This window comes from Thunnus thynnus, chromosome 13, assembly GCF_963924715.1.
Source record: "Thunnus thynnus chromosome 13, fThuThy2.1, whole genome shotgun sequence".
In the NCBI taxonomy this organism is placed as follows: domain Eukaryota; kingdom Metazoa; phylum Chordata; class Actinopteri; order Scombriformes; family Scombridae; genus Thunnus; species Thunnus thynnus.
Window position 1 is genome coordinate 6,726,795 of NC_089529.1, and position 14,102 is coordinate 6,740,896.

The 14,102-nt window shown below is 40.0% G+C and overlaps 1 protein-coding gene across 3 annotated transcripts in view; it reads left to right on the forward strand.

The window, feature by feature from the left end:
* mtmr4 (myotubularin related protein 4) overlaps nt 1-14,102 on the forward strand; it is a 44,639-nt gene that overhangs the window by 983 nt on the left and 29,554 nt on the right. The window contains exons 1-2 of one of the 3 annotated variants that reach the window (XM_067607511.1): nt 2,954-3,102; nt 4,237-4,338. In XM_067607511.1, coding sequence (XP_067463612.1) covers nt 4,336-4,338 — 3 coding nt within the window. In that variant the 5' untranslated portion in view covers nt 2,954-3,102; nt 4,237-4,335. Of the gene's footprint in view, nt 1-2,953; nt 3,103-3,283; nt 3,303-4,236; nt 4,339-14,102 lie in introns of those variants that run through there. The other 2 variants (XM_067607510.1, XM_067607509.1) reach the window with 2 other exon arrangements.

A 14,102-nucleotide genomic window follows, 5' to 3' on the forward strand; every position in this document is an offset into this window, starting at 1 on the left:
ATACCAAGCCTTATTAATGAAATTGATCGAAATCATCATTGCCTTTTGTGAATCCTTAAAGACCCCTTGCAGACATGTTTTAAGATGTATATAAAATACTCTACTTTGATTCATAATTTGTGTCTAATTTGTTTTTTCCACAAAAAATGTATAATTATCTAGTTAAAATACTTAAAATTACATTTACTCATCCTTTTCCCTCGTTAGAAATTCCAGTATTGATGAATATGCAAATATTTTTCATTTCAAAAGTTTAACTGTGGGACGCAAGATTTCTCCTTCTTCACTGTAAAGTCCATTCTCAGTGTTTGGGATACTGCAGGCGCAAGTTTCCACATCACACTTGTGTAAGTTGAATATTGGACCAAGATTGGTTCTTAACTAGTTGTGATGTCACAAATCCTGTTTGTAGGCCTGACCCTTAAAATCAGATTTTCAGTGAGCTCAGAGAAACTTTCCACTTTCAGCAGATTAATGTGAAAACAGCCTTCTAGTGTCAAACTCTGCACATGCATCGTTCTGCACTCTCAAACATCCAACTGAAAGAACAAGAAGAAAAACACATTTTTGAGTGGAGGGGGACTTTAAAGTCTGTATAAAGCAATAATAAATATGTGCTCTGAGTTTGTCACACCACAGAAAAATGCGTTATTAACCACCCAGCCAAATTTGAATGATTAAGTTGCCAAGTATATAAAATTAGGTTTCATAATTGTGGAAAAATAAGCAGTATTCTCTACTCTGAAATGCTGGGGGCGTGTCCACTGAAGATGCTGAAAGCCCGGCCCAACTGAACAGCCTCTGAGTTAACAACGCTCATGCCAAACTCCTGTATAAAAATACATGATTTAAAACAGACCTTGTTCATAAGTGTAAAGCAAGCAACGTGGATATTTTGAAAAATAAAGTAACTTAAGTAGCCACTGTTTAATTCGGCACATATATTGTAGGTAAATATGGATGATTCAGGAAAAATGTAACTTTAATGACTAGTTAATAAGTAAACTATCACCAATTATTGTTATGTTAAATTGTCATTTTTTTCAATGGAGTTAAGTTCACTTATACGTTACTCACTTCTCTGCTGAAAAGTCCTTGGCGGCTTCGTTGTGGCCGTCACCCTTGGAGCAAAAGTCTCTCACGCCATGCTTTCTGGTGAAGTGCTGCCCGGTAAATGCTCTCCCTGTGGCCAGGGACCCTTCCAGACGCACAGCCGATGCTGAAGCTGAAGCCGTAGGTAGCAGCCGTGTTGGCTGCTGCCCGTGCCACGTCCGTTGACTCTACCTGTCCTCCCAGCCAAACAGCCGGTGCTGAAACCGAAGCCGCCGGCTGCTCCAGCTGTCAACGGACACTTCAGCTGGGTTTAAAATAACTCCTTGAGCGTTAATGTTGACTGAAAATTGCCCCATTCACCAGTAACACCAGATTATCCAAAGTGAATCCCATGGTAATACTAGTCACCCCTCTTCATCATAGAGCCACCATTTCAGGCCCGCCCAAAAAATCGTGAACACAGAAATAGTGAAAAGCAGTTTAACGCTGTAACTCCACAATTCAGCACTACATAGTTCAGTCTTTTCACTATTTCAGTTATTTATTTATAAAATGTATAATGTGTTTAAAAAGAAATCTCTCATTTTCCTTTACATGGACTTTAAGTGAGCTGAACGCAGTGAGGGGAGTGTATCATGCAGTAGCTTTTAACAAGTCAACAAGGCCTAAAGCAGACATAAAGACAATGTAACTGAAGACAGGATTTGACATGCACAAACATGCACTATTGTGTAAAGGGTGTGACAGGTCCTGGAATTAGTAGTAACATTTCTCTTTTCAGTTTTGGTTTCCTGACAAGGCATTTAATTGTGTTAAAAATATCACTGCAAATATGACAACACCCAAGCCGCAGCCTCCAGTCTATTATTTATTTCTGCAAGTATTTCCATGAAATGGGTGTCAGATTGATGGTGGAGAAGTCATGGCACAAATGTGATCAGGGTCTGAATTACGACCTGTGTACGGCTTTATTGTTGTTATTATTATTTATTTGGTCCTTTGACATTTCCCCCAAACTTTTGCAAAACCAGAGTGATCATAAACAAGCTGTCATTGGTTTTATATGTTTTGGTAGCCAGAAACAGTGAAGGGGGGATGAATTTATTCCAGCAAATTGTTTACATGCCTTGACAGGAAATATATCTATGCTTTTCACTTTGCCCTACTTGATAACCAGTTTGACAAATGGTGCCAGAGAAATAAAGGCTTTCACGTCTTTTGAAAACATGGATGATTATTAGTAAAGTACACTAATTAGATGGCTAACAATAATAAAGTTACCACCTGTAACGGTTGAACCTCCAGCTTAAGACCCAGATATTTTAGGGGGGTTGGTTGAGTCCAAACGGAGTTCACAGGAAGGTAAATTTTGAATTTACAATCATTAGGTGACCAGAAACACGACAACAAATGAATGCTAACGCTGCTTGTGTCTGCTGGATGTGTAAAAAGGCAACTGTTGACTGTAAGCTGTAAAAGTGTTTTAAGGCAATGATATGTCAGGTTGCTGTTGAATTCTTCTGCCCCCAAATAGACAAATCATCATTTAATTTTGCTAAATTCAGTTTGTGCAACATGTGTAACGTATACAGTGAAATCCGTCAACACAATTTTTGTCGAGTCAGTTGGTGACTTGCGTTGCTTTGAGCGTAGTATCGTACATTTTTGAAAGCAATTACAACTGCCTGCCTACATGTGATGATTTCTTTTTCATGACCGATTAGTGATGAAAGCCGTCCCTGTTGACGAGATGAGTCATGAGTGGAGTTGGTTGAACTCGTAGAGAGAGTCCGTGCCCTGTAGTATGGCTTCTTTCACTTTGAGAAGCCTGGCACTTAGAGAGTGGGAGGGAGAAAGAGTAAGCAATAGAGACAGAGAGCGAGGGAGGGAGGGAGGGAGGTATGTCATGCACTGGATTGCAACCAGTATGTGTTTGGGAGACGGAGACTACTGCTACTTTGCAAGACATTGAGCTTTCACTCAGTCTTAAGAGACACACAGAAGTTTGAGCAAACAGTTTGCAGCACGTTGATTCAGCACTTTGTACAGGTAAGAGAAGTCTACACTGAGAGTTGTATTTTTGTGAGTTGAGAGTAGTAAGGTTTTTTTTTCTTTTTGTGGAGCTGTGTGCAAAAGGGGGTGTGTCCGGAAAAAAAAACAAGTGTAGGGAAGTGAGAAGAGAGCGCTGCACAGCGAGAACTTCGATCTACTTTCAACTTGTGTGCTTTACTCAATGTGTTTTAGCAACAGTAAGTCTGGTTCATAACAGAGGGAAGTCAGCACTGTGCCCATGTTTTGTCTGGCTGCTGCCTGTGTGTGTGTATGTGTGTGTGTGTGTTACTCTCAGTATTGTAAACTTCTGAGCGTCCTCCACTCCCACCTGACTGGGTTTACACATGCACAGGAAGAGAAGGCAATCCAATATCAGAGTGTTGCTTTTCATATTTAATGTATCAGGTGTTTAGTTTCAGGCTGTTAAGTGTTTGTTTAAACTTGTTGCTTTATTAGCCACTGTAGGAACACGCAGCACTGTTGAGATATAAAATATAGAAGAATGAATTGCAGATCTGTCATGTTGTTAGAACATCAGGATATCCACCTCAGCGGGCCCGCTCAGCTGGAGCACCTTGCTGGTGTGTTGGATTTGGAGAAGAGTTGTGAAATTTGTCCACGTCTGCTGTTTCCTGTAGTTATCTAATTGGCTTCTGATAATCTGGTGAGGAATGTTGAGTTTGCATTTCCTGTAAATCAGAGTCTCTCCCATCAGGTCAGCTGCTCTGCTCCAAGGTTTCCACACATGTGCCTGCATGTCTGTCTGCAGCACTGCGTGTGTGGAGTGTGTTTACATTGACCTGACCTGATTTATGGAGACTACCTCTCGTCCCAGGCAGCCACTTTAACCATCACTCTGTCTGCCCCGCATTCTTCTGAGAGCTGTTGGATTGTGGGGTGGTGTTGGTGTTAGTTTGATATAAAGTATATTCATACTCAATCTCTCCAATAATTCAACATTTTATGGTTTTAATGCCAGCTTTTATTCTGCTTGCTGCACTTTAGACCAGGGAAGGCTGGTTTTTGGAGTCCAGCCCTTTACGCAATCACAAACACTCCACAACAGCCCACACGCACAAACACACCCCATGTCTGAAGGTAGTGTGTTTTTTTTTTTTTTCATGTTGGCAGGAGCCATCGCTGGCACAGCAGAGATCCAGCAGACAGGAGGAGAGGGAGGGATCTGAAGAGGAGCGCCCAGATCGACTGTCTACAGCACTGGCTGGCAGCATGGTGAGCCAATCACACTATTGAAGAGGGGATTGTATATGTTTATACATATTCTGCTGCAAATTCCTGGTTTCTATTAAACTCGGTGCTGCTCTGAACGCCCTATATGCTTTCTTAACGTGAAATCTCACACAGGAAATGGCAAACGCGCTTACATGCCTAAACAAAGCGCAGAGTGTTTCAACACGTCAAACAAAAGAATCCTCTCAAGCTTTTGTCGCTTTTTGAACTCACCATGCATCTGGTTTAAGGCTGAACAGTTAATTGTACATTTTAACTTTAACAATGGATCCATTTCCCAGTTCAGACTGTTGACATTTCTTTTAATTTTTTGTCCAAAAACAATTTCCACATGTGTTAGAATATTGATCAGAAATATAGCAACATTGAATTTCACTCAGAACGTCCACCTCAGTAATGAAGTAGTCTGCGCTCTTGTTTATAAAATGCATGGCCAGTTTTTAAAAATATGTTCCTTAGATCAAGACAATCAAGACTAATTTTGATCAGTGATCAACAGCACTGCCACAATTAGTCGATTAATTGATTAGTCGATCGACAGAAAATTAACCACCAACTATTTTGACAATCATCATTGTTTTGAGTAATTTTTTAAGAAACATGCCCAAGCTGGAAAGGTGTTCCAGCTTCTTAAATATGAATATTTTCTAGTTTCTTTTCTGCCTTTAAACATGTAAATCAAGATCTTTGGGTTGTCGACTGTTGGTTGGGACAAAACATCACATTTTAGGTTGCATCTTGGGCTTTGGGAAATGGTGATCAACATTTTTCACCAAACAACTAATCGATTAATTAAGAAAATAATTGACAGATGAATTGATTATGAAAACAAGCATTAGCTGCAGCTTTCATGATCAACATTGCTTTACCTCCAAGGCACATTTTTCCATTAGAGACTTGAGGTTCAGATCTTTTGGGATGCTACCTCTAGCATGCACATTTGGCCATGTTTGCAGGTGGGAAGCCAGTGAGGGATCATATTATTGTCGCTGCGTTAGCGACTCCTACTGGTTGTTCACAGTGCCTGCACAGAGGGACTGTGTCTACTCCCTCTCCAGCCCTAAACAGGGATTTGTGACATGCCACTTTGAGCGAGCATCCGCAGGCAGCATCTCTCTTCACCCCTAAACTTTCCTCAGCAGGGTTACGGCTTTATTGCACTGTTTGTTCCATTCAGGAACGTGCTGCTGCATCAGTAAAAAAAAGCTGTTAGCAGGTAACAGATGTTACATGGCTTTCATGTAGCTCCCTGCCACGTGTCTCCTGTACACCTCTCTGGTCTGGTGCACATCCAGACCTGTTAACCTCCTACTCACATTTAGAGGCTCATGGTAATATGTGACATTTCAGAGTATTGAATGTATGTGTCCTTGAGCAAGATGCATAATTCCATCCTGCTTATTCATGATTGATCATCGTACTGAATGTGAACCTCAGCTAAATAACCAATATGTGAAATTAAATGCGTGTGCTGTAACCAAGTGGTGAAGGTTTCCAACCAAGATGACCAAGACATCCCTTTGCCACAGTAGCAACACAATAGAGATCTGTCCCTCTAGTGGGTGCTGCTGCCATTCAGTTATGAGGCAAAACTTGGACCAACTTTTTGACATATAACATTATCATATATCAAAAACAATTATGCTGCATATAGTTGCTGCCGTGTGCACTTACATTTGAATCAGAAGATTTGTTCAGAAACGCTGAGTCTCAGATTTTGCTATACTTGAGACAAGCAGCAGTCTGTCTGATCATGCTGCAGTCGTGGGCCTCAGGGTTGTAATTATACTGAAGAATAGCAAGTATGACTTTCAAGATGCAAGACTATTTGTAGCTCACATCCCGACTTTCATGAGAGCCATGCGAGCTGTGCAGTTTATATCATAGTAATTGTTGCATGTTTATGCTGACTATGATTTTACAACTGTGAACTGTGCAAGAAATGTGTGTGGACATACAGGGCTTCTCAAATGAAGGTGTTGATGCATTCTCTGTAATTTTAGCACACAATATGCAAAATATGGTTGTAATATGTGTTTTGAAATGAATAGCATCATTATACCTAGTGATCATAGGGAAAACCCTGGGCACACGATGGTCTGTCCCTTTGCTCTTTCTCAGTAAATGTACATTAGTGAGAATAGATAACGCTCCAACAGAGGGGAAGTAGTGACCAGATGACTGACAAATTATTTTCGAAACTAATGGGTGCAGCTTTTATGGGACAGAAATAGGAAGTGTAACAGGAGGATGTGTGTCCCGAGGTTCTGGTCAACTGGGTCCACAGAATGCCATTATGGCCGGGTGCCCAGCTCTCAGCCTTTTATGGGACACACAGTCGAGCTCTGGGCTTAATTGATGGCGGGGCTGATGAACAAATAATGTGTCCATCGAGGCATGTAAAATGAGGGTGCAGGCCTCGGCTAGTCATGGGCTAGTCCTGTAATGCAGCTCAATTGTAAACGTTTCTGAAAACCATCTTCTCACTGACCTTTCCTTGCTTACCGGGGTGCACTTTGGGTGTGATTGGGGGTGGACAGAAGTGTGCTCTGTCGCACCTGTTAACCACACTCAGTGATATCAGGTGTACTGAACACACCCAAGACTACTTCAAACACTAGAGATATGCAAAACCCTTATTTGAAGTTAAATGACCTGACGTTTGCAACATGAATTTTCAACTGTGTTAGTTTTTACAAGTATGTTAAAAGCTACATTAGTGGTTTACATTTAAGTTTCTGTGTGGCCACAGCTAATGATATTTCCTTTGTTATGACCCAGCTCAAGTAGCCACAACAAAAGGGAGACACATCATGTCAAAGTTTAACAAAAGATATTTATTTAAATAAATTAAACCAAATTAAAGGATGCAACTGAATGATTAAAGTATGAGGCGGAGGCGTGGGAGTCATTGGGATCAGTGGTGTATGTGATGGAAGGTGCATGAAAGCAAAAGAAATAAATAAGGCAGCGTAACTAAACCAAACCGAAATGGACGCCAGAAGGGAGAAGCGGAGAGCTGCAAACAACAGCAGCAGCAGCAGCAACAAGCAGTCAGAGGACAAAGAAGCTGCTGGCTGCGGCCAGGCTTTATTACTTAGGAACACCGGCACCAGGTGTTCCCAGTTGGGCTAGCGAGCCACATGTAGAGCAGAGCAGACAGAAAAGTATATAAACAGCAAACTAAAGATGACAGGGGTCATCACACTATCTCTACTAAATTGTTGATCTAAGGTCTTGTTTTCTCAGGTGGGATTGGGAGACATTTGTTCCAGCAGTTTGTTCCACAGGTAACATGATCCTTTAATCCGGTCTTGTGAAGCAGTGTTTAATTGCTTCCCAGCCTCGAGCTTTTTTGCTGAAACAAAACGGGAAGTATTGAGTTCATACTGTTGTCCACTCATGCTGCCATATTGTTAGCGGGATAATGTGAGCATGGAAACGAGGACAATGGGGTTGTTTTACCCTGCTCTCAGTGCCCACAGTGCATTGTAATGCTACCTTTTAGAGGTTAGCAGTAGAAGCTGGTGTGCCAGCACCTTGTTAAGATGGGAGTTTGTTTCACTGGCTCATATGATGTCACCTGCTTACATAAGGATTAAGTCACCTGTATGTGTTTTCAAAACACACTGACTAGACAGCAGAAGCTTTCAGTCAGTTAAAGCCAGAGGGTTCATGCCAGGTTGTTGTTAATGATTTGACTTCAAATCTCCATGAAGGGACTTCATATCAGTGTCTGGTTCCCTCTTCCTTGTTTTCACACGATTCAAACAATCTTTTCTTTGATTCAGCCAATCAAAAATGAGTGAAAATAAGTTACATGGGTGTGTACTTGTGGTCAATATATCGAACAGCCTGCATTTTAATGCTTTTAATGCATCATATTAAACTAAGCCCTGCTTCAGGCTGAAAGGTCAGAGTTGCCACCGCTAACTGTAACAAAACACTTCAGGGCCTGCATGCTGCAGTCATTTTACCTACAGAACAAAATTATTGGAAAACACACGAGGATGCCTGGATCTTTCATTTGTTATAGACAGCAGAATAGTTACAAATTACAGCTTGTATGGTTTCATATTGTAAAATGCATGTACAAATAGTTACACGCAGTTACAGACACTCGAAATACAAATCTGCAAATAATTCCTCGTCTGTCTAAAATCTATTGATTTTAGACCAGACAAGCTCCCAAATGCCTCCTGTCTTATTCTGTCTTCTATAGCTGTGTGTCAACATGTAGGCTGACACTCTGCATTGGTGACTCGCTGCCCTCCTTTCCTAAAATAAAACCGGAGACACAGGAGGCCAAATCTGGTGCTCACTTTTGCGTCTGGTTTGGGCGGGGCTGGGCAGACAGAGAGGGGGAGTTTGAGACCCAGTGTTTGTACTGTGGAGCAACTCATCACAGATTAGGCTGCAATATTCATAAAGCCTTAAAATGTCCATTCAACATTTTTTTTTTAATGGATGAAAATGGTTTAACTGGAGAATGATTTGAAAGCCTGAGCTGTTTAAGATAAAAATAACAACAAAAGTCAAAATGACACATATAGGTTTTCATAGGGATAAAATGTGCTTTTGTAAGGCTGGTATGTGTAGGCTTAGCTTTAATGCATTATGCTTTATTTCACTTCTTCATTTCACTCAAGGAAAATAAATGTCACGAGTCACAGGTTTACCATGTGACATGAAAATAATTCTCTGTAAGGTTCTGCTTGATTTGTGGAAGTGCGTTTTATAGCAGCAGATGCTTCAGTCCATTTACCTGATGAGATGAAAGTCATGCGTCACATGAGCGCAATGCATCAAGCCTCTCTGGCAGCATAATTCTCTGCCTCCTAATATATAGACATACTAAGAGTGGAAGTTTAAAGAGAAGTCAGACTTGCAATTAAGAAGTAGTAGTTTTTGTATATCTGAATATGTAATCTTTGCATAAAATGGGCAATGTTTGGTGTTCACAAGCCAATTTGAGTGTGGATAGAACAACCTAGAAATGAGTAATCCTCTTTTTTAGGTTAAAGTAGTACATCTAATGTGAAAACTAAATGTCCAAATGATTTTCTAACAAACAAACAAACTAGTTTAATTTTTCTGAAAGAAACAGTCTGGGGTGCTTGGGAGTTCAAACAAGTATGACGACGGTGTTCTTTGGTAGGTTCAAAAAAGAAGGAAGATTCAAGGTACCTCTGTGGCACAAAGTTTAAAAATATTTATTCAGATGATTATTTCATGGTGAAATTCTGAACGTAGACAATATTTATATTAAAATAGAGGTGTGTTACAACCCATGTGTAGTGGCACAAACAGCCTTCTTTGGGGTGTAACTGTCAGCACACAGTTTCCCCTTTAGTAGATACAAGTTAATCGTAAACGCTTGAATAGAAAGCCAATGAACTCACAGCTGACAAATGGATGACCACTAGATTGCTCTACAAAATGTATAGAAAGAAGAAAAAGATAATAAGAAAAGAAAGAGAAAATAGATGCACAGACAACAAGACAAAAAACCACAACAATATATGCCATCTACACCAGCATAGGCACCAGACCATATGCATCAGAACAACTACAAAAATCAATTTCTTCATTTAGTCCTGGCTAGGTTCTCGCCTGCATTTGGCATATATATAAAAAGTTTCTCTCTGCAATAATAATTTCAGTCGATCAAGACTATCTGGATTACTGTTATATATATTATAAAAGTATTTAGGCTTAGGGTAATCCAAATTAGCTTTTCTGATAGCATACTTATGCTCAGGGTGGTAATGGATGAGGACAAATATGTTGAAGAAGCCTTATGGCAATTGGATAACCCAGAATATCATAAACTGTCTTTAAATCCATTGGGCAACACACAGGAGACATTGAGAGAAATGTTGTCCACAGCTAAGGAGGCAGGATGGATTACTAAACAAGAGCAGGACTTCTTGTGGTGTGCACATCCTGGGATACTCACTTTTTACATGCTCCTCAAGGTCCATAAGAACCTTGAATCTCCTCCAGGGAGGCCTATCTAATTTAATCTAATGTAAGGGATCTAATAGATCCCTTATAAAGCCTCTCAGTTTGTGGACTTTTATACTAAGACTTTGGCTCAACAACTGCCTCCATGTATCCAGGACACTACTCATGTTCTGAAGGTCCTACATGAAATGAGAATTCCTGCTGATTGTCTCTTAGTAACTTTGGATGTTGAGTCTTTAAACACTAATATTGACCATGACGATACATTGAAAGCTCTGCAACACTTCTACAGAGCAGGCCCACAGACATAGTTTATGGAATGGACTCATAAAAATAATTTATTTCTTTTCCAAGATCAACTGTATACTCAGGATCGGGATACGGCTGTGGGGATTTGTTTTACTCCTAATTATGAGAACCTTTTTTTAGGTTTATGGGAAAGTATTTCATTTATCATAACAACTATAGTGGAAAGATAAAATGGTGGGGGAGGTCTGAGGAGGAACTTCTACTGTTTTGTAATTTTTTTGAACGCTAACAACAGAAACATAAAATTGTGTATTGAGTATTCTAAAAGCAATATTAACTTCCTAGATTTGACTTTTGAAGGATGAGGATGGCCAGCTTCAAACTACAGTATATAGGAAGCCAAGAGACAAAAATACTGTGCTGAAAGTGGATAGTTTCCATCCTAATTGGCTTAAGGACAACATACCTTTGGGCCAATTCCAACGTCTTCAACGTATTTGTGACACAGATCAAGAGCTTGAAAAGCAGGCTATAATCTTGGCAGACCATTTTGTACAGAGAGTACAAAATGTACAAAAAACTGTGTACGAAGACTGTCCAGGATGCTTACAAAAAAGCCCAGCCTGCCTCTAGATCTGAACTCTTTAAGAAAAAGAAAAGATAATCCTCAGGACAAAAGCAGGTTTACTTCATCACAGGATACAGTTCTCTCAGAAATCCATAAAAAGGATAAAACACTCAAACTGGAATATCATTAAAAGTGACCCTATTCTAAGGGAAGTTTTTCGTGTCCCTCCTAAGATCTGTTTCAAGAGGGCCCCAACATTACGGGACAAGCGAGTGTCAAGCCATCTCCCTGTCAATAATTTAAAAAACGCTGTCGACCTTTGAAGGGTACTTACAAATGTGACTTTTGCAACCATTGTGCCAATATAAAGGAATGTAGGAAGGAAGGAATGCACACCACAAGAAGTCCTGCTCTTGTTTAGTAATCCATCCTGCCTCCTTAGCTGTGGACAACATTTCTCTCAATGTCTCCTGTGTGTTGCCCAATGGATTTATGGACAGTTTATGATAATATTCTGGGTTATCCAATTGATGTAAGACTTCTTCAACATATTTGTCCTTATCCATTACCACTCAGAGCATAAGTATGCTATCAGAAAAGCTTATTTGGATTACCCTATGGCTAAGCACTTTTATAACGTACATAACAGTAATCCAGACAGTCTTTTGGGTTGAAGGCCTAGAAACCATCAAAAAGAACATTCAGGGTGGTGATCGACTGAAATTATTATTGCAGGGAGAAACTTTTTATATATATGCCAAATTCAGGCCACAACCTAGCCAGGACTAAGTGAAGAAATTGATTTCAGTCCTTTTTTGTAATTCTACTGAGGCATGTGGTCTGGTGCCTATGCTGCTGTAGACAATATATTGTTATTGTTTTTTGTCTTGTACATCTATTTTCTCTCATTTTGTTCTCATTATTTTTCTTATTATCTTTTTCTTCTTTCTATACATTTTGTAGAGCCATCTAGTGGTCATCCTTTGCATTTGTCACCTGTGAGTTAATTTCTCTCTCTTTCTATTCAAGCGTTTACGATTACCTTGTATCTACTAAAGGGGAAACTGTGTGCTGAGGGTTACACCCCAAAGAAGGCTGTTTGTGCCACTACGTGTGGGTTGTAACACACCTCTATTTTAACATGCACAAGTATTGTCTATGTTATTAAGAATTTCACCATGAAATAGTCATCTGAATAAAGGCTTTAAACTTTTTTCCAGAAGAGCACCTTGGACCTTTCTTCTAGTGTAATTTTTCTTTTTATAATAGCTGGAGACCTAGAGTAAATACTATGCTACTGAGGCAGAGCAGCAGCTGATGGATGTCAGAGACTAATGAGGGTAAATATGGTATATTGAAACCATGAGGTGGAATGACATGTTGAAATGTCTTTGCATTGTTGTTATGTAACTGTACCCTTGTAATATGTGATTTATTACATTTGTCCATGCTGGATTAGTTTTACTGGGGATGCCCTTTAGTTGATGATGGTATCTGCGTTTTTAATCCAGAAGAAACATGAATTGTCTGTAAATCCAGACATAAGAATAAATAACATATTAACATATTTTGGATTAATAAGAGGTCATCATTGGAATTGAATTTTTTTTTGTTTTCGTGTAGTAGGCTTAAAACAAAATTATTATACATTTCTATAAAGTATGAATTAATTTCATTTTTATTGGCCTGCGTGTAAAATAAGTTGTACGTTTTACATCCTGATGATGGCAGTAATTTTAAGAAAATAATACTTTTCCTCTCCCCTGTATAAAAGGCCTTCTGGACTGAAGCGCTATAATAAAAGTAATACTAGTAGTTGTACTTCTTTGTAATTTTACACATTGTTCTGGATGTATTGTAGCTAATAGCTCATTATATAATATACAGGTATGTGGTACATTTAGAGCTTCCTATTTACAGTGATGATATTGAGTCTTTGCCAGCCTGCAGAGGGAATATGAATCTACATCTACCAGAACAACCAGTATAACAGCTCTCCAATGAACTTTATTTCTACCTTTACTTACACTATATTGGCTGTCAAGCAGTGTCCACTATCCAGGCATTGGATCAATATCAGTTCACCTTCCTCTCTACAAACAGAGGTGATATTGCACTGTCACTGACTGTCATGAAGAAGTACAACTGGCTCATCTACAAAGCAGTTGAAAGATTTGAATTGTCAGACCTCTAATACGCCCGATACGGGTGTCAAGTGGAAAAATACACTTGGATTGCTTTTTTCCCTCCATGGATTATACTTAAATATGATTAATAATTAATAACCTTACCCCCCCCAAGAAAATTCATCCTGTTAAAATGAGGATCTACCATGTCGAAGTTACATTACAGCACCTCCCCCAGTAACATTAATCCTATTTGAATAATGCTGCGTTGTGCATCCAACATATGCTGCATGTACCACGTTATACGCATTACATAATGCGGGGTCATACAGCTGAGGGCGAGTGGCTGTCACGACTCTGCCAGGGAGGAGGTTGGGGTAAGAGGGGGAAGGGCTGAGTGTCCCCCTGTGGTATACAGGACATTGTATATACACCATATACTAACAATGACCTTCTCCCGTTTTAAGAAGCACAGGAAGGTGCCGCAGTCACTGCTCTGTGCAAAGATGTACCGCGCTTGTGTCGGACAGTGCCAAGGAGACACTCAGAGACAAGGAAGAGGAAGAATTAGTGTCTGTAGAATGCTGTGTCACCGGAGATCTCTGCATAGACTCTCCTCAACACCCTCCCTCCTCTTTCCTCTGCCACGCATTTGCTTTCTGCACTAGATCGTTTGCTGCCAGTGCAACGGTTTTGCGATGGGGTACTGTCCAACCACTGGATGAGGTGTATCTCTGCTCTCTGTGTGTATGAGTTTTCTCCAGGTTGTGTTTTTGTGTTCAGCATAGCCTGTGCAGAGACATCTACCTGCACGCGCAGTCTGTGCGTTTGATCAA